The sequence below is a fragment of the Callospermophilus lateralis genome, chromosome 20, assembly GCF_048772815.1.
Source record: "Callospermophilus lateralis isolate mCalLat2 chromosome 20, mCalLat2.hap1, whole genome shotgun sequence".
Taxonomy (NCBI): Eukaryota; Metazoa; Chordata; class Mammalia; order Rodentia; family Sciuridae; genus Callospermophilus; species Callospermophilus lateralis.
Window position 1 is genome coordinate 18134434 of NC_135324.1, and position 19233 is coordinate 18153666.

The 19233-nt window shown below is 52.0% G+C and overlaps 1 protein-coding gene across 6 annotated transcripts in view; it reads left to right on the forward strand.

Annotated features, from left to right (window-relative positions):
• The window catches only part of Foxp1 (forkhead box P1), a 523563-nt gene that overhangs the window by 379827 nt on the left and 124503 nt on the right, over positions 1–19233 (forward strand). For all 6 annotated transcript variants that reach the window (XM_076841227.1, XM_076841222.1, XM_076841223.2 and 3 more), the window contains one exon: positions 13686–13790. In XM_076841227.1, coding sequence (XP_076697342.1) covers positions 13686–13790 — 105 coding nt within the window. The remainder of the gene's footprint in view (positions 1–13685; positions 13791–19233) is intronic.

A 19233-nucleotide genomic window follows, 5' to 3' on the forward strand; every position in this document is an offset into this window, starting at 1 on the left:
GCTGCGGTAGAGGCGGTCCCGGGAGCGGGTGCTCGGTAGTTTGGGGTTTCTGGATACTTCATTCAGTTATGGCTGCCTCGGTAGGGGCTCCTTCATGGTGTCCCTGAGTACCTTCAGATGGTGACACCATCCAGCCAGGCCTAATGGCACCTGCCTGGGATCCCAGTGCCTCCCGAGGCTGAGGCAGGAGGGTCCCTAGTTCCAGGCCAGCCTGAGCAACTTAGCAAGTCTCAAAATGGTGAATGGAAAAGGCTGGGATGTAACTCCGTGGTCTAGCATGTGGGAGGCCCTGGGTTCAGTCCCCAGCGCTGGACAGACAAGCCCCCTGCCACGCAGTGTCATCAACCCAGACTCCTGATCTTAGATCTGAACACGGTCAGCTCAGCTGAGGGACTGTGCACCAGGGGCTGGGCGGCCAGCTTCAGAGTGATGCAAGACAGTGTGCTGTTCCTTGCTGGGTGCTGACCTGTGAGGCCTGCCTGTCCCTCAAAAATATCGCCTTGCCTTGATCACCATGCACCGTATCTCATGATCTTCAGGGTCCTTATCTCAATATCCTTATCTCCAGGGGCCAAAGAAAAGGCTTCTGCCTACCTTCAGTGTGGATTAAAAGAACAAGCAAAACAAAGTCTGGGTTTTTTAATTCTTAGGCGGGTTCTGCCTGACTCTGAGAGAGTGTTTCTACAGAGGCGTCCCTGGCCTACCTGGAGACCGGCACATTCTTTACCATCCAGAGCCTGGTTTTCTGGAGGCGCTTCCTCGCACACACCCATCCTGAGAAAGTGCTGTGCGTGATCCTAACACAATGCCCGGCCCAGGCGGATCCAGTCCTATAAATCACAGCTCACAATCTGTCTCGTCGCCTATACTGTTTTGGAATGTGAACTGAAAATATGCACACGGAGGGATTCCCTCTGCATTGACTATATAAGGGAACAGGAGCAGAGGCCCAGGCAGCCCGCGCCCCAGGCCCGTCCACGGGGGTTGGTGGCTGTGCTCTCGGGGATACAGCAGTGGCCTGTCCACCTCCTCTGTTACCATCTCAGGTGACCCCACAACTATAAGGCTGCATAGTAACACCTTATAGTTAAGCAGAGCCTTGCCTCTAGGAATCCAAATGCCCAGTGAAGGTTGCCTGTTGACGCTGTGGACACCCTGGGTGAGGGGGCTGCAGAGACTGTCCCATCTAGAGGTGGGAAGGTGCTGCTGCGACGTGGTTCCCAGTCTCCAGTGTGTCTGTGTTTCGTGCTCGGCAGGCGGATGGTCTGGATGCCCTGGGAAGTGTCTTTCCTGTGACACAGTCAGCCCTGACCACAGGCAGCCTCCTCAGAACCATAGAGTGGTACCGGGAAGAAACTGGGCTGGAGAGCGGAGCACCCAGGACACTAGTAGGAGGGACCAGGTGCTGAGGACGGGTCCTGCTTCCTTCCCATCCACGTAGGGTCAGCGTTAGGGGTCAGTAGCTTTTAAAGGTACAGTCTGTCTGATTTTTGTTTTGTTTCACTTTAACATAATATGACGTTGGCAATTTAACTTTCACAAAAATCGACCTAGTGTGCTCTCTGCCCAGCAGCCGGGAGCACTTACTGAGAGTTCAGTTGGTTGGGAGCTGCTCAGTGGTAGGGTCTGTGGGGTAGGAGAATCGAGGCCTGCTCTTTCTATAGACGCGGCTGCCTGCTGCCCTGGTCCTGGGTGCCTCCGGCCTGCTCCGGAGGCCCTGCAGCCTAGTGTGAGGGGGAGACTTTGTAGAGTTGGGGTGGTGGTGTTCGGGTTTCGTTTCTAATGCTCTTCGTATGTTAGAAGCTTGATGCATGAATTAGTTTGGAATAATCGCTATTCAAAATCTTAATTTTAAAAAGTAATTATTAAAAGTCTATAAATAATGATTCCAGTGTGGCTGAAGGAAGCTGCTTCCCTACACATACTACCAAGCGTTGTGTCACAAACGGACAGTAGTATTTTTACTTGATTTTTTAATTATTTTCCTAATTCATGTTAGTTCCTGTCTTTGACCATGAACTAACCCCTTTCATATTCAATAATCAAATAGAAAGCATTTAAAAAATCACTTAGGAAGTGCTTCTTGGTTGTCAAGCTTTAGCCTACGTATATTCCGTTTATTAAGTATGACATAGCTACTGTTATTTTTTCCAGTTCTTACAGATGAAGACACTCAGGCACAGAGAGGTTAAGTAACTTTTCTGGGATTGCATGGGTAGCACATGGCCGATCTGAGCTTCCAATCCAAGCAGGATGACTAGTGCTTGCTTAACCATGGTGAAGGCTGCTTCTGTAGAGATAAGCATTACTGTTTTTCAAAGCACATTTTTTTTTCTTTTTTCTTTTTTTTTTTTTTTTTTAAGAATAACTGTGATTGTCTCAGGGTCAGTAATTCCCCCAAATTCCCAGCGATTCATGATTTCTTCATGCTTGGAGACTCACGTCCCACCTGATGCTCAACTGTGGTTGCCGGGAGTTCCAAAGACCACGGTCGCCCTTTGAGCACAGCTCCGTGAGCACAAGTGTTAGTCAGAGGAGCCGTTTGGTTCTATCCCCCTTTTAGAGAAAGCCTTGTTCTGTTTCCCTGGCCACACCCAGCAGATGGGTTTCTCTCGCTGGCTTCTCCATCAGGACCAAACCTTTTAAAACCTTAGTGACAAGGCTGCCCTTCACTTGGTCCCATGGCTGAAGATGTGCTCCCCGCTGCGGCTGCATTTTCCTCTAATGATCTGTCCTGTCCAGCGGGCAGCTCTAGGCCCAGGGCTGAAGGGGCCCTTGAGCGGCCTGAGGTGCTGCCCAGGCTGTGTGGCCTGGGGCACACTAGGTACATGTCCTGCCCACGTGAGGGGTTGGAACCATCCACATGGCACCCTCCTCCTCCTCCCCCTTGGTGGCACCGCCTGGGTCTGTCCCCTCCCACCCCAGGGTCACCTCTGAATTACCTGCCTTTGTTACCCTGCTGTTCTCTCATCACTGGGGGGGGGGGCGGTGTGGAAGTCTGTGCTCACGTACGTGCCCGGTGGCCCATGATGGTGGCAGACGTCATTGCTTGACCCCCCTGGACAAGAAGCTGAGCTCCAGGCTGAATGGGCACCTCTCAAGTGACCCTGACAGCTTCCCCTCTGGTTCTGTTTTCTCATCTGCTGACTGGGTATGACCATACCTCAAAGGACGGTGGTCGTCAGGCGTGGGACCCACACCTGCCATCCCAGAGACTCGGGAGGCTGAGGCAAGAGGATGGCAAGTTTGAGGCCAGCCTCAGCAACTTGGTGAGGCCCTAGGCAACTCAGTGAGACCCTGTCTCAAAATAAAACAATAAATAGGGCTGGGGCTGGGGCTCAGTGGTTAAGCGCCCCTGGTTCAATCTCCAGGATCAAAACAACCAAAAGGAACAGTGGCAGGTATCATAAGGCAGGTGCTCTGCTGGACACTGGTCTGGCCACACACACTCAAGAAATTGTAGCTTTTGGGCAGGGGCTGGGGCTCAGTGGCCAAGCGCTTGTCTAGCACATGCGAAGCGCTGGGTTCGATCCTCAGCGCCACATAAAAATAAATAAAGGTATTGTATCCATCTACAACTGAAAAAAAATTTTTTTTAAATTGTAACTTTTTAGAATTGTGTTCCCTGTCCTCACTGACCAGGGGTCAGGGCAGTTTTAAAAATGTAGCTTATTTAACAACTTCTGCCACCACCACTATCCCACCCCCGCCACAATATGTGATTATAACCGTGTGAGAGTCTACAGTAGATTAAACCTGTGGGTCAAGACCAGGCCAGAAAGCCCAGCAGCTGGGCCAAGGGACATGTTCAGACCTGGAGAAGGTGGCGCCTTGGCATAGTCAGTCTGAGTTAGGAAGGTCTCCTTTTGAAAGTCCTCCTGTCCTCAGGAATGTCCCAGGGGCTTGAAGATGAGATGAGGATTGGGGACATGGGGACAGCATGAGTATCCCAAGACAAGGTGGAGACAGGGAGATGGGATCGGGGGAGCAGGCTGCCTGGCCCGGGAGCCCTGCCTCTCTCCTGCTTGGCACTTGCCAATAGGAAGGCAGGGTACCTGTCCCCTGGGCCTGGGGACGTCGGGAACACCACTGCTTGTGGGAGCTGGATTGTGAGCGCAGTTTTCTGAAGAGGTGGATTGAGATGGAGAAGATGGCGGGTGTTGCAGCCCTGGGCAGAGAACAGGGAGGGCCCAGCTGCAGACCTGGCCACAGCTTGTAGTGCCCTGGGCCTGGGAGACCTAACAGAGAAGAGCCCGTCTCTCCTGTGGGGGAGTAAAGACAGAAGACGTGACCCACGGAAGCCTGCAGCTTCCAGGAGGCGGGGGGACCCTGTGTCCATGTGCCTTGGCCTGCACTGGCCAAGAGACCTGCAGCCAGCTCAGGGCTAATCACAGTGACCTTGGCACAGTGTGACTCTCAGGTTCTCGTGAGACAGTGTTTGTGTGTTTGTGTTTTTTCTGTTCTTGTCCCTTTGGAGTTGTAACCTTGAACAAGTTATGGAACTTCACATTCTCCTTCTCCCCTTCAGATCAAGACGCAGAAACCATCTCCCTGCCTCCCTCCGAGAGGCCCAGACAGGAGATAAAATGCTGAGTTTAGCATTGCCTGGTAACCAGGGACAATCCAGCACATTGTCTTGATGTCAGTGTCACAGGCAGGGAGCTGCTGCCCCCCCTTGCCCTCGCTGAAGGTGCTTGGGACTGAACCCTGGGCCTTCTGTGTTTCAGGCCAGCAGACCTGAGCTGCACCTCTGTCCCTTATACTGTCCTGCAGGTGTCTCCTTACACTTCTTAGTGTAAGAAGCGTGGATTACTGGAGAAGAGCAGGGCTCCTCTGCCCGTCGTGACTGCAGGAGTGACAGTCCCCCTGAGCCATTGTTGGCTTCCGCTGGCTTCTCTTCCCTTTTCTTGTCTCCGTTTCTGCTGGAGTGTCCCTCATAGTCCTTTTCACACTTTGCTCCACGTTCAAGCAAGAAAAGGAAGGTACTTTGGGAAGCAGAGCATCTGGGGTGTTCCTGGTCCCCTGGGAGGTCCCGAGCTCATGTGACTTGTAAGAACAGGAAGAGGGCACCATGTGTTTTGAGCAGGAACTGGGTTCTGTTTCTATTCCAATCATGAATAATCGTTTTGAGTGGAATTCTAGCCAGAGTCTTCTGCAAGCTTCAAGATGAGCCGGTCTCCTCCCGAGGTACAAAAAGACGCAAACCTGTGCTATTCATAACAAGAGTCGCCAATCTCCACCTCATAAAAGGCATTTGCAGAAAAGAGTGGGTTGGTTAGGAAGCGAGTGGATCCCTGTGATTCACGCTCATGTCTGACCCCTGCATTTCCTGCCTTGGGAGCCCAGAGGAGGACTAGGCCGATGCATTCATTTATTTATTTTTCAGCAGAATCTAGTCCCGAGGGAAACGTGTTTGACGCCCCATGCAACCTAACCTTGGAGACATTCAGTAATGCACTTGACTCCAGCTTCAGGCTGCCCCCGGCCACAGCCCCAGGCTGTGATCTTGTCAACTCCCATGAGCTCAACAGGCCCAGGCCTGGGCAGTGCCTGAATGGAATCCCTCCAAACACAACTCAGGTGCCGGAGCCTCGGCTGGTGATTCAGCACTGTCTAGCACCAGCCGCCCAGCCGGTGGCTCCAGGAGCTGGTTGGAGGACCTGTGTGCATGGGAGGAGGAGGGGAGGACACTGGGCTACCTTTCCCCTCTCTCAGGAGAGACTTCAAACAGACTTCCTGACTGTGTGCAGCCATTAAACTTAGTTCACCCGATTTTGCAAGAGGATCATAGGTATCACCCCCCGACACACACACACCCCATTTTTGGTCTCATGAAAATTCTTACTCTTTGGTGGGAAGTAGCCTCTGAATGCCTTCCAAATAAACAAGGTACTCATCATTGCTAGAGGATCTAAGCCATGCAGCCCTCTACTCCCTGGGTTTGCTGGGTGGGAATGCTCACAAAAGAAAGCCTCCTCTCAGGGCTTTTGGATCTCCCTCCGCCTAGGCCTCTGCAGCTGGTGCCTTGGGGTAGCGCCTGCACTCCCAGCTAATGCTGGGAAAATACGGCATGACACAAGAACATCATTGAAAAACTCTTTCCCCTCATCCCACTGCTTCTAAAAATAAAAGATAAAAGAACTATCACTTGCCATCCTTCCTCTTAAGAAAATATACACCAATGAAGAAATGACTGACATAGAAGTCAGACACCGTGGTGTGGGACTGTCATCCCAGCTACTCTGAGGCTGAGGCAGGAGGATCACAAGTCCAAGGTCAGCCTTAGCAACTTAGCTAGAGTCCGTGTCAAAATAAAAAGGGCTGGGGGTGTAGCTCAGTGGTAGAGTGCTTCCCTGGCATGCATGGGACCCTAGGTCCAATCCCCCGGTACCACAAAATAAACAGATAACTGTCACATAAAAGAAGCAGAAGCCACACAGCTCACATCCTACCCAAGCTCATGTCTGAAATTCTAAGGCAAAAGACAAGTGAGCGACCTAGATAACAAGGGTCACAGCAGTGCTGACTGCGTGTGCAATCCTGGAGAATAGGAGAACCCACCCGTGGAGAGACTGGGGACTGGCCTGGAAGGAGGCCCTCTTGTGTGGTATGGAACAGGTCTGTCCACAGGCAGTGCTTCACCTGGCCTCACCTCTTTCCTCCAAGGCCCAGGGGGTGACGCTGCCCGTGGCCCTGTGACCCTATTTCAGCAGATAGGGTAATTGTGCTGATAGGGAGCTTGGGCTTTTCAGTTTTCCATCCTTTAAATATTTAGCTCAAATACAGACTGTCATGTTGTAGGGGTAGGATTGTCCCTGCACCAGGTTTTCACACTTGTGTTTCTTCCTGCTTTTCCTGGTGGTCCTGGAAACGGAACCCAGGGGTGCTTCACCACTGAGCTACGTCCCCAGGCCTTTTTAAAAATCTTGTTTTGAGACAGGGTCTCACTAATCTGTCCAGGCTGGCCTCCCGAGTGGCTGGGATCACAGGTGGGCACCCCCACACCTGGCGTCATGTCTGTGTCCCGCAACCTCATTTGTCAAGGCTGCCCAGCACTCGAGGGAAGGGTCACAGATGCCAGGCCGGGTCCAGACAGAGCCCACAGGGGTGTTTCCCCTTCACCTTTCCATTTGGGAAACCCACACACGTGTCCCTTCAGAAGATGGCTGTCCAGGCCTGCCCTGGAGTCAGGGGAACTTGGGGTGGATGACACAATAGAGAGCCTCCCCCCAGGTTGCTGTGCAGACTCTGAATCCCCGTTGACCCCAGGCTTCGCATCTACCTGCCTTGGGCACTGAGTCAGGTGATCTGAGGACCTGAGGGGGCGCAGTCCCCCCCCGCGGCAGGATCCTGGAGCAGGCAGAGCAGGCGGAGCAGTGGCCAGGGCCAGGACCTAGCCGAAGGCCAGCTGCAGAGTGGCCGTCACCCCTGGGCTGCTCGGGGCCATCCATCCTGCCCGTCCAGGGCTTCCTTGCCCACTTGGTGCCCAGCCTTTGCCCATCATGCATTGCATGGTCGTCCCTGGATTAGGTGTCTGGTATTTCCACAGGCACTAGAATCCCTCTGAGGTCACCTTGCTTTCCCGATGTCCTTTGCAAAAGACATCATGTTCTTAAACCTCTGGTTTGGGAGACCTGGTTCCCGGCATGCTGTTTCCTCCTGTGAGAGACGAGGTCCTGCGAGCCCCTGACCTTTCCCTTCCCATCCTGCACCCACTGCTGGGTCTCCCTGCTTGCTGGTGCCCCGTCCTCTGTGGGCAGTTGGCCTGCATGTTAGGGGAGCAGCCTGGGGTGGGCAGCTGGAGCCCCACCCAGGTAGCCGGCCCCTATGGTGGGGAAGGCCGGGGGCAACGGTGTGCGGGAGGAAGGCAGGTGAGGACAGGGCCTGTCCTGCTGGTTCGCCCGCTGCCCTCTTGATGCATCTTACCAGCCTTCCCTGCCACCCCTTGTGCCAGCCAGGGTTGAGTGGCCCTTGAAATTATCTGCGGAACAGGTTTGATCTGCAGCGGGGGGTAGAGGCTGGAAAGGGAGTTAGAGGAAGGCTGGCTGACTCAGACCCACCCTGAGGGTGCGTTTCTCAGCACAGGCAGGAAGTAGCCAACCCGGTCAGCGGCCGGCAGCTAGGGCCCTGCCACCCTTATCCCAGGGGGTTGGGGACCCTGGCCGATCTCTGCTGCCCAGCACTCGAGGGAAGGGTCACAGATGCCAGGCTGGGTCCAGACGGAGCCCACAGGGGTGTTTCCCCTTCACCCTGCAGCTCCTTTACAGAAGGGCAAATTTGATTTTGAGTTTTAAGAACAGCTAATTCCTTATTAGCTGAACTCTAAAATCATTTAGGGGAACTGATGGAGAGGTGCATGTGTCCAGCCCAGGGCTGAGACAGCTCGGTGGGAGAACATGTGGGACCCTGGGTTCGATCCCCAGCACCAAAATAAATGAATAAATATATAAATATATACACATGCAGATTTAGATATACAGACATATTTATAAAGATATAATATTTATACATATTTATATAGATATATATTTGTAGGTGTATTTATATAGATATATATTTATGCATATTTATATGGGTATGTATATTTATATAGATATATTTATATAGATATATATTTATACATATTTATATAGATATATTTATACATATTTATACATATTTATATAGTTAGATAGATAAATATGTATATTTATATAAATACATATTTATATATACATGTAGAGACATTTATATATTATGTATATACATGTACAATTATACACAGATATATGTATGTGTATATATATATATATATATATATATATATATCTAATAAAATAAAATTCTGCCCAGTGAATCTGGCGCCTCCAGAGTAGAGAAGCAAGCTTAGCCAGGGCTGGCAGGCTCTCCCTGTGTGGGTGCATGGAGTATCTCAGGCGTGAGGGCCCTGCGGTCTTTGTAGAGAGCACTCTGCAGGCTAGACGTAAGTGACCTCACCTGTATTCTAATAAAACTTTATTTGTGGCTACTGAAATTTAAATTCCAAGTGATTTTCACATGTCACCAATTCATCTTCTGACCCCTTCCCAAGCATTTAAATAAGTGAACACAGTGTTTCCCTCCCAGGCTGCACCACGCAGACCAGGGCCCCCGTTGGGTTTATGGGCTGTCATTTGCTGACCCGTGATAGACAACGTCCCAGTAGTGGTTTTCCAAAGACCTTCATGTATCAAGGCACATCTCAGACCTGTCACTAAAGGTGATGCTTCCCACTAGGAAGAGGGTCTCTTCCAGCAAAATCCTTGATGAGTCTTCCTCCTTGGGCTGGCTGTGTGCGCGTGGGAGTGTGGGAGTGCTCCGTGTTTTATGTCAACTTGCTAATGTTTCTTCAGGGGTGGGAAATATGTTTCTGAGCCTCAGCCACCTTGGTAAACGTGCTAAACGTAGAGCTACCTGGGCCTGAAATATAAGCACCCACCATGAACTTGACATAAGTAGCTCAAAAGTGGTAAATGTGCTACCTGAACAGTGTGTGCAGCACAGGTGGCCCTTATTTTCCTTGGGTGGAGCGATGTAGCAGAGAGGGGAGCCGTCCTGATGGAGCCGGAGGAATGGAACGTGTCCCCCGAGTGCCCAGGGTCCCAGGAGGTGGGCACGAGCTGCCAAACCTCACAGGCTCCCTGAATTCCCAGAGGCAGCCGTGGTGAAGCCTGCTGACCCCTGGGGATGATCTGATCAGGCATGGGTGGGGACAGGGCCAGCCGGGGTGCAGTGCGGCATTGCCTGCCACCCCTGGGTCCCTGGGTCTGCTAGCTCACAGACCCTTTAGTCTAGCTGGTGGAAGGAACAGGGATGTGAACATGCTCGGCCAGCTCTTGGGTGGGGTTTTGTCGTCACCTTGCTCTGTGACACCCTGGAGCCTCCCTCCACTGTAACCGGTGGCCAGGGCTCCAGGGCTGAGCAGCTTACCCTGGGCCAGGTGCTTGTCAGGTCCATCTTGCACCGAGCATTGGTTCATCTCACCAGGAAGCGCCACCAGAGCTGGCCTGGGCCTGTCTCAGCTGTGGGTGTGCAGCTTGAGTCAGAGGTGACGCTTTCTGCTGAGAAGAGGGTCTCTTCCTACATTCACGTCCTCCTGGTGCCCCCCTCTCCTGCTCCCCTTCCCTCCTTCCTGCCTCCTTCTCCTCCTTTCTCTTCCTCCTCTCTCCCTCTCTCCCACATGCACAAAACCAGATCCACACGCTTATCATCCTGTACCCAGAGCATCCTGTTTCCTCTTCAACACTGCGCCCTAGGACTCCTCTTTCCAGCCGTGATGGAGGCACCGTGGGGAAGAGCAGTCCCAGGCCACGGCCTGGTTCTGCTGGGATCCAGTGCTCTCTGGGGTGGGGCAGTGGGGTCCGAGGTGGAAGGACATGGGTCTGCTTGGACACGTGCATGGATGGACATGGCTGTCGAGGGATGGTGTCAGGGAAGGGCACCAAGCCAAGAGCGTCGCCCCGGGGACCCCCATCTACAGTAAAGTTGATACGAGCCTCGTGGTTTCCTGCATGTGATGGAGCCAGAGATCTCTACATAACCCCTGAGTCCGAAACTCTGAGTATCCCTTTCCATTTAAATCTAGATCATCCTAGTTTACCTTGTATAGAAAACTAGTGCTCACCCTTTAGCGGTGACTTTATAGCATGTTGTATGTTCTAATCGATAGGATTTTAAAACCTCTTGTTGGGACCTGGGTGATGTCTATGTTGGTTTTTATTTGGGGAGTTCATTACTATTTTACCTTGCTCCGACTTTGGTAATGAGCCCCTCTCGGGGTCCGGGAATCCCTGCGGGTGACCTCTGAGGATTCCGATGCATTCCTGTGCTAGCCGTGTCTCCCGGGGCCACATCTTTGAAGGTCTTCATCTGGCTGCATGTTGGATGCATGTTGGATGCGTGGAGCCCTGGCAGCCGGTTTGCAGTCTCCATCTGGTGCCGCTCACTCTCCAGCGGGGTGGCTGAACCCTCCCTCACGTCCACTCCAGTTCCTCAACACTTTCCCTCCCTGCGCCTGGGCTTGGCTCTGCTCCTCAGCTGGGCTGTGTGTGAAACCACCTGTAGGAGCTGGGGCTTATGATAGGTGGCTGTAAGTTCCTGGACCCTGGATGGGATTGGAAGGCACCTGGCATCCATAAGTGATTCTGATTTTCCCTCCAACCAGTAAACCAAGCCTGAGGATTCCAGCACCTCATGTGACATGCACAGTCACCATGTGGCCAGCTTGGTAAACAGTGGTTCAAATGACCTAAGATTCAGGTGTGCCACTGTCTTTCCCCAACATTTCCTTCTGAGCACGTGCTTACACGAGCACAGCGTGTGTAGACGTTTTCCTTAAAGACACCCGGAGTCTTGCCGCATGCTGACGGCTGGGTATGGCTACCGTGAGGCTTGTTACTTAAAAGCCGAGCACCTGTTCTCCAGGATCGAGTGAGAGGGGGCAGGGTGTCCTGTGCTGCTCTCCCTGCTGGTGGCCCCACATGGCCCATCTTCCCCCCAGTGTTCCTCTGTCCACCTCTCCCGCCAGCTCCGCGCTCACCGTCTGCCTTCCCAGCTCCAGCCTTCTCTGCTGCTGAGTCTCTTAACACGAGGATTCTGATGGTAGCACTTAAGACACCGAGCAGTTCCCTTCCTGCCTTAAGAACCCCAAAGGCCCACGTGAAGGCGTCCAGGGGACACGCGTGTAGGAAAGGCTCTGCTCCCGCAGGCACCTTGCACAGGGGATATAAATGAAATCTTCACGCTGCCCACTTTACACCTACGCGTGTACTGAGCGTCTCCAAGGAGACGGGGAACCCGGGGTCCGGCCATGGTAGAGCTTCCTCCCAGACGGCGGACTGGGGCCCAGGCAGGGCTCCCAGGCATCTTGGAGCACATGTGGCCCTCACAGGCAGGCCTGCTCAACTGTGCCTGGGCCTGCAGCTGGTGGGCTGCAGGGGTGAGTGCAGTGTGCGGGCAGGCGTGGGCCCTGCAGGGACTTCTCCCCCACCATCTCAGGCTTTTATCATGCTTTTCTGTGCTCTGTTTCTACACCTTCCTTCGCACCTCTGAGATACAGAGGCTGCCCTCAGCCTTACCCAGTGCCTTTAAGAGGCTCAATACAGTTGTGCCACGGGGAGCCTGGGTTAGTGTGTCTTTTTTGGGGGGGAGGGGTACCAGAAATTGAACCTGGATGCCTTAACCACTGAGCCACATCCCCAGCCCCCTTTATTTTTTATTTTGAGACAGGGTCTCACTGAGTTGCTGAGGCTGGACTTAAACTTGTAATCCTTCTGCCTCAGCCTCCCAAGCTGCTGGGATTATAGTGTGCGCCACTGTGCCCATCATGAGCATGTCTTCTTGAAAGAACTGTTTGTGAAGGTCCAGCCTTCCTCAGCACCTGCTCCTGAGGACAATTGCCCTTGACCACCCTGATTCCTGTGCCCAGTGTGCAGGAATCCCCGCCACCTAACCCTCCGTGACTTCGTCTTTACCATTCAACTTCCTATACCTGGACACGTGGTTCTCATCACCCGTGAAGTGACTCCTCTTCTTTGAGGAACCTGCTTCCCTTGGAAGTGCTTTGTGCTCACTTTGGGAGCCTGGGCCACACCTTGTTCAGGCTGTGGCCGGCTCTAGAAGTGCCTGTTCCAGGGGAACCAAAGAGTCATTGCCGGGGAGAAGTCGCTCTGATGGGACCCTCCAGGGACCCTGTTTCCTCTCCGCACTCCTCAGTTGGGACGTCCCCTCCAGGACTCTATTCTTGGTTCCCAGCTGGCTCTGCCGGAGAAGCCACCTTTGGGTGGGAATTTGCAGCACAGCACCTGCTCACCTCGGTTTTGTGCGCTGATCCCGCTGCCAGCTGTTCTTAAGTCTTTGACAGCAAATATCTTTGAGATGGTTCAATAATGACACTTATTTCACTTGAGCTTTTATAAAAAACATCGGCTTGCCCTAAGTGCCCCCCCTACAGAACTCTCCCACTGTCCTTTTACCTGACCCTGTGCTCAGGCCACCTCCCTGACTCTGCCTTTAAATTGAAACTATCCCCTGTTATTCTTGAAAGGGTGACGTAGACATTGGGTTGAGGTGGCTGGAGGTGAATTTGCAGGTTTTCTTTCCTGACATCCAGTGAGATTGTCCTAGAAATGCCTGGCCAGTCCCTATCACCCCATCCAAACGACCGTGTCCACGGTACATGCTTTTCCTGTCATCCTACTTCCCTCTTCCTCTGGCCTCATGGAGTGAACGTGTCACTGTCAACCTGTGTTCCCAAGTGTCCCCAAGTTCCACCAGAGAATCTGGGAAGACAGTGGTGCTGCCCACGTGCCCCCAATAGCTCTCCTAACTTTCCATCTTTGCCCAGCTCCCTGCTGGCTGTCCCTGCTTGGTTCCTCAGGAGCTGGCCACCCATACTTCAAGCGTTGTGGCAGGTTTGGGGTGGGATAAAGTGTCCACTTACTGGGTCACTGGGCTTGGGGGCTGTGGGTGAAACTGGCCCAGTGCAAGGACCTGGAAACAGGCTCTGGAAAGTTCTCAGCACAGACAGGAGGGAGGTGTCGTCTGCCATTTCCTGTGCCTGGAAACGGGAAAGGCAGGGCCAGTCCTGGAGTAGACTTCCCGGACCCTTCTGTGCAGCAGTCCCGGTCCTGTGTCCTGACCGGTGTGTTCTTGTCCCCTCCTCGCAGGCTCTACAAGTGGCCAGACAGCTCCTGCAGCAGCAGCAACAGCAGCAGCAGCAAGTTAGTGGACTAAAGTCTCCCAAGAGGAATGACAAGCAGCCGGCCCTTCAGGTAAGTCCCCTGCTTCACCTCATGGGCACAGCACCCTCTGGGCAGCGGTACCCTCTGGGCAGCCACCCGCTCTGGGCAGCTCCTGGGCAATTCAGAAGGGAACCGCGTTGAGAATTGCTGATCGTGAAACAAGAGCGTCTGTGGACGGTGAGCTCTCAGTGCGCCAGCAGAGCGTGACCTCTCATGGAAAGTGTTGAGTTGAGCAAAAGGGTCATTCTTGATAGCAAGAAGAGCTACCCTGGCCACGTGCCGGGAGGGTGGGCATTTGCAGGTGTCGGGCTGCTAAGGACAGAGCACAGGTGGCAGTACCAGCTGATGGTGCACAGACCTGCCGTGGCCATCTAGACTAGGAAGGGGGTGATTCCCCTTATGTCCAGCACAGTAGTACTCAGAGGGACATGGTTTTGACCCCCCTGTGGCCAGTGGGGGTCATCTAGCAGTGGTTTTACTAACATGTATAGATTGCCCATGTTGATGGGTTCAGTGTATTCATGTAAGAACGGAGCACGTACTGACCCAATCCAAGCGCCCTTCTTTTATGACCCCCCAACCCTCCCCAGGATCTAGTAATCACCGTCCACTATCAGCTCAACTTGTTTTGTTGTTCTTTCCACAAATGAAAAACAACATTTATCTCTGTGCCTGGTTTCATCCGTTTAGCTGCAGTGACAGGATTCCGTGCTTTCATGCACACGTGCACAGGTGTGAACAACACCGTACACGCACACACCCTACCTTTGCCTACTCAGGTGTGGATAGGCGTCTGGCTGGCACTGCAGCGGAGGTGCTCTGCAGGTGTGTGATGTGCTGAGTTTCTTTCTGGGGAATCCACACCCAGGACGGGGCAGTCTTGCAGGTGTTCTTCCAGAAACCTCCACCTCCTTCTCCACTCGTTGGCTTTGTGTCCCATTGTATAAAAAGGTGGCTTTTCCTGGAGGCCCCTTTTGTTGGTACAGGCCAGGGCTCCTGCTTAATGGTCTGCATTGCCCAGGGTGCCCCCGCCACAGAGCGCAAGATTATTTATTGGCCCAAAATGTCAGCAGTGTCCAGCACCCTCACAGGACGTGGTGCCTGGTAATGGCATGGACACACCCTCCTCTCTGGATGTCTTTAGAGGACTTCTGAATCATCTGTTTAAGGTGGAAAGCAATTTTATGCAAAGGTGACAAGAATGATTGTTTTAACCGGGCACCAGTGGCGTACGCCTGCTTTGGAAGGCTGCGGCAGGAGGATCGTAAGCTTGAGGCTATCCTGGGCAACTTGGCGAGAGTCTCAAAATAAAAAATATAAAAAGGGCTGGGGGTAGATGTGCAGCTCAGTGGTAGAACCACCCCTGGGTTTATCCCTAGTAGCACACACACACAAAAAATTACTTTAGCAACTTCTCGATTCAGTGTATTGAGGCCAAGGGGTTAATGGAGTGGAAGCAGAGAGCTCATAAAAATCTGATCTAGATTTTTGAGTTGGAGGTGAGAATTATAACAAAAATTTCAAAGAAACCTGACTTGGGATGCTTGTGTCCGCGCTCGGGATAGGACCCTGGCAGGTTTTGGACAGTGCTTTCAGAGCTGAGGGTAAGGACCCCCAAATGGGAGGTTTCTCACCCTGGAGATGTCGGAACACAAGAGGTGACAGGTGGGCTTACCTTGGTGCTGGTTCATTGGATCATGAGATCGCCTAAATTCTTGCTTGGGTTGAATTTTCGTGGGTCAGGATGAGCTGAGGTCCATTTCCAAACACTCAACCTTGGGCTGCAGGTTCTAGTCCTCTAGTCCTCTTTCCGCTGGGACAGCTGTGCTCTCCAGGAAGGTGCAGGGTGTGGGGACACCTTCCTGGAGGAGTCCGGCTGCAGCTTCTCTGTTGGCGGAAGCCTCCTGAAGTCCTTGTTTAGTAAACCGTTGGCATCCCGCAGCCTGCCCGCACGTGGGAGTGCAGGGGACGTTTTAATGAGGTGCGGTGCCACGGGGCCCGTGTCAGGTGCGGGGGGACGTGCTTTGTTGTGCACATGTCTTAAGAAGAGCTCCAGAGGGTGAAATAGGACTGTGTTGACCTTTCGGCTGTGAGCTTATTTGTCAGGATTCAAATAAGTTGAAAGGATCAAACTGAACAGTTTCCATCGTCAGACTGGGAATTGTGTTTCAGAGGTCAGCGGTGGAGGGCAGCTGCGGATTCCATAACATAGCCAATTGTTGGTACATATTCAAGCACCGGGCCATCTCCTGCAGACAGAGGCGCAATTAAAATTCTAATTTATTAATGTATACACGGAGCCGGCCCAGCCTGTCACTCAGTGATTCAAATGACCGTCCATTCTTTTGCCTTCCTCTTGGGAGCTTTCCCAGCCTTAGAAATACCACGAGTCCTGTTGAGTTTATCAGACCTCAAGTGCATTGGGAAAATGACAATATACTATTGGGGGGAACGTCTTCCACGTTGGAGAGCTCCGCTTAGAGATTGAAAAGAAACACACAATCTGGCTGATCATATCACTCCCCGTATCAGAGAGCATTTCTGATTTTTTTTATACTAGATTTATATTCCCTCCGACTTGCTTTTTAAAAACATACGGCATTTTTAGGTAACTTCTTTTCCAAGAGGGACGAAGTTCCTCTAGGGGCTAAATATGTGAAGTCAGTTTGGGGGGATTTCCTCCAGGGGGAGGGGGGCTGCTGCTTGCCATCCACAGAGCAGAGTGTGGGGCGGAGAGTTTCAGGGTCCTCAGCAAGGCCAGCGTCCAACCCTGTCACCAGCTGCAACGGCCCAGTTGTGTACAGCCAGCAAGAGGTGCGACCTTGAACGCTGGTCTTACTAGAGAAGATTATCTGGAGTCCTTCCTGAACCCTGAAGTGGTGGAGTGGACCCGCAGAGAACTTAGACCCACTTAAAGAATGGGCAGGGGAAGGAGGGAGGGTCGGGTCACCAGTGTGTGTGTGTGTCCCCTAGACTATTGCTAGACGTCTCCTCAGCTTACTGGTAGGGGCATCCCGCAATTTAGAGAGGCTTGTTTCTTGGCCAGCCTTCCATAAACATCGCTTCCATAAAAATCGCTTGCCTCGGCCACAGGACCTGTGCTCTCTTTATGAAGATACGTAGGTGGACTGGCGACTCACGGGAGGAGGAACCGTGGCATTTAAATCTCTCCCACCTGCCACGTCCTTGCCGGGGCATTTCAGCCGGCATCTGAGCAGTGTTCATCTCTGATCTCCAGACCCTTTATAGCTGTGCCGAGAGACCTATTTTAGCAAATTTCAGATCTTGTGCATGGAGGAAGGCTTGACAGGGGAAAAGGATTTGATCTGATAGCTTGGAGAGGAGAAAAAGAAAGAAGGAACCTAAATCCCCCCAAACACTGTGGCTCGTATTTTAAGCACAGCTCACACTTCCCTGTGCAGTTTGGCAGGCTCTCTGGTTTCACAGGCTGATGATACAAACAAAAGAAGAGAGAAAGTTAGGGAGGCTATAAGTGGTTACTCAACAGAGATCATCAGCTCCCGCAGGCGAACACCGTCACGGTGGCCTGGTTGCATGGGGAGGAGGGGTGGTGGGGACAGACCGGGTTCTTGGCATCGCCTTCTCCACCGGATCTGAGCTGGTCCCATTCTGGGGTGACAGCGGGGTTTGTTAATGAAGAGGGGCATGACTGTGGGGTGGGGAGAGAGCTTCCTGAGACCTACTCTAATTAGTAACCTCCATTGCCTATTACTTCACCTGTTAATTTACTTTGCAAAAATAAAAGCAATTTTTTTTATTTTTTAACAAATGATCCAAATGAAAATTGAAAATTGGCCCCCATCATCAATTCAGAATCAGAATGGCCTGAGTTAATGAAGTTAAACCTGTTAGACATTTCAGAACAGCCACAGTGCCCTGGTCATTGTACCGGTGCTAAGAGAAAACAAAACTACCCAGGATACAGACCTTGCCTTCAGCAGGCTTCGGATCTGGGGAAGAGTTAAGAAGGTTTTGCTAGGGGGGAAAAGTCATAGGTGGGTAAAAATAGTAGGTTGTCTTTTATAAATATTTATATACTTCTGAAGATTGCTTGAAGGAGTGAAATAAATGCTTCACGGTGCAGGTGTTCTCATAACCTGGAAAATGTGCGACTTTACTGGCTGCAGATTAATTTGTGAGTAGATGAGCAGTTTTATTGATCAAAGTTTGGAACTTTGACCACCGTTTCTGGGTAGTAATTCTTTTTGGTTCTTTAAGCGTTTTTAGTTGCTGGCAAGAGTACATAAACTGGAAGGAAACCAAATGACACATTTTCTCCTAAGAAAGTAAAAGTACATGTGTATTCTGGCACCTGGAGGTTAGGAAGGAGGTGGACCAGGGAACTGTGGCCCGGCCCTCTCGGGAGGCGGGGTGTGCGGCCGCCCTCTGCTCTTCCCTCCTGCCTGCCCACTTCCTTCCAGGGTTAGCTCCTGCGCATGGCCTCCTGGTTTGGGAGCCATTTCCCCCGCAAGGCCAGCCTCCTGCCCTGGGAGGCTCGGAGTTTAACGGAGTTTAATGAGGACTCCTGCTTTAAGTGGCAGAGGTTAAAACACGAGATGCAGCAGGTGTTTGGTAGCATTTTTATTTGCAGTTATATAAAACGTGCTTTGGGCAGCATTTTTGCATTGTGTTAATGCCACTTGTGATCTTACTACCTTGTGCCATTTCCCCATTAGTCACCGAGGAGTAAATGGCTAAGAGGAAGCCCTTAAAGGAGACTTCAGTTTTATACGGCAGATAGTGAAACGCGACGGTTTTGAAATACTGGCCCTTAAAACACACCCCACTACTCTTGATTGGCCAGGTGGGTCCTTCAGGAGAGGGAGGCAAGGCAAGTGTTTTCAATGTCTAGAGTTAACGTCCACAGTCAGTGTCCCGGGCACTTTTTAAAGTTGACATGAGGGGCTGAAGTTTGGGGTCCTTATTTAAAAAGATGTCATTGTTGCCCCAGGACTCTGGAGAATCCCAAAACCACTCAAATAAGCCTTGATAGGGAACAGTAAGGCAGAAATAAGGCCTTCAAAGTGGCCATCAAGGCTTCTAGATTGACACACTGTTAAAATGGTAGGAAACCTGGCCTTCAGAACATGGTCCGCATCTGCGGTTTCCATTCATGGTCAGCGCGTCCTCAACCTCCAGGAGTCTGTTGTGGAGCCCAGCTTCCGAGTCCTGATTGAAGAGCTATTTTTCCTACAAGCGGTGTTTTGCCCTTGCTTCCAAAATTCTGATATCACTTGTGATGAAATCAGTTAGACCATTTTGATATCACGACTCCCAGCTGTCGGGGGGACCACCCTGTGTCCCAGTGTGCCCAGGAGAACATGGCTAATCCCCGCGCTCGGGAGGATCCCAGTATGGACGTTTGATCAGATGGCCACCTGACTCTCATGTTGGTGAGGTTTTTCAAGTGGGATGCTGATGTTTTGAGGCGCTCAGGGCTGTCTGTCCTCAT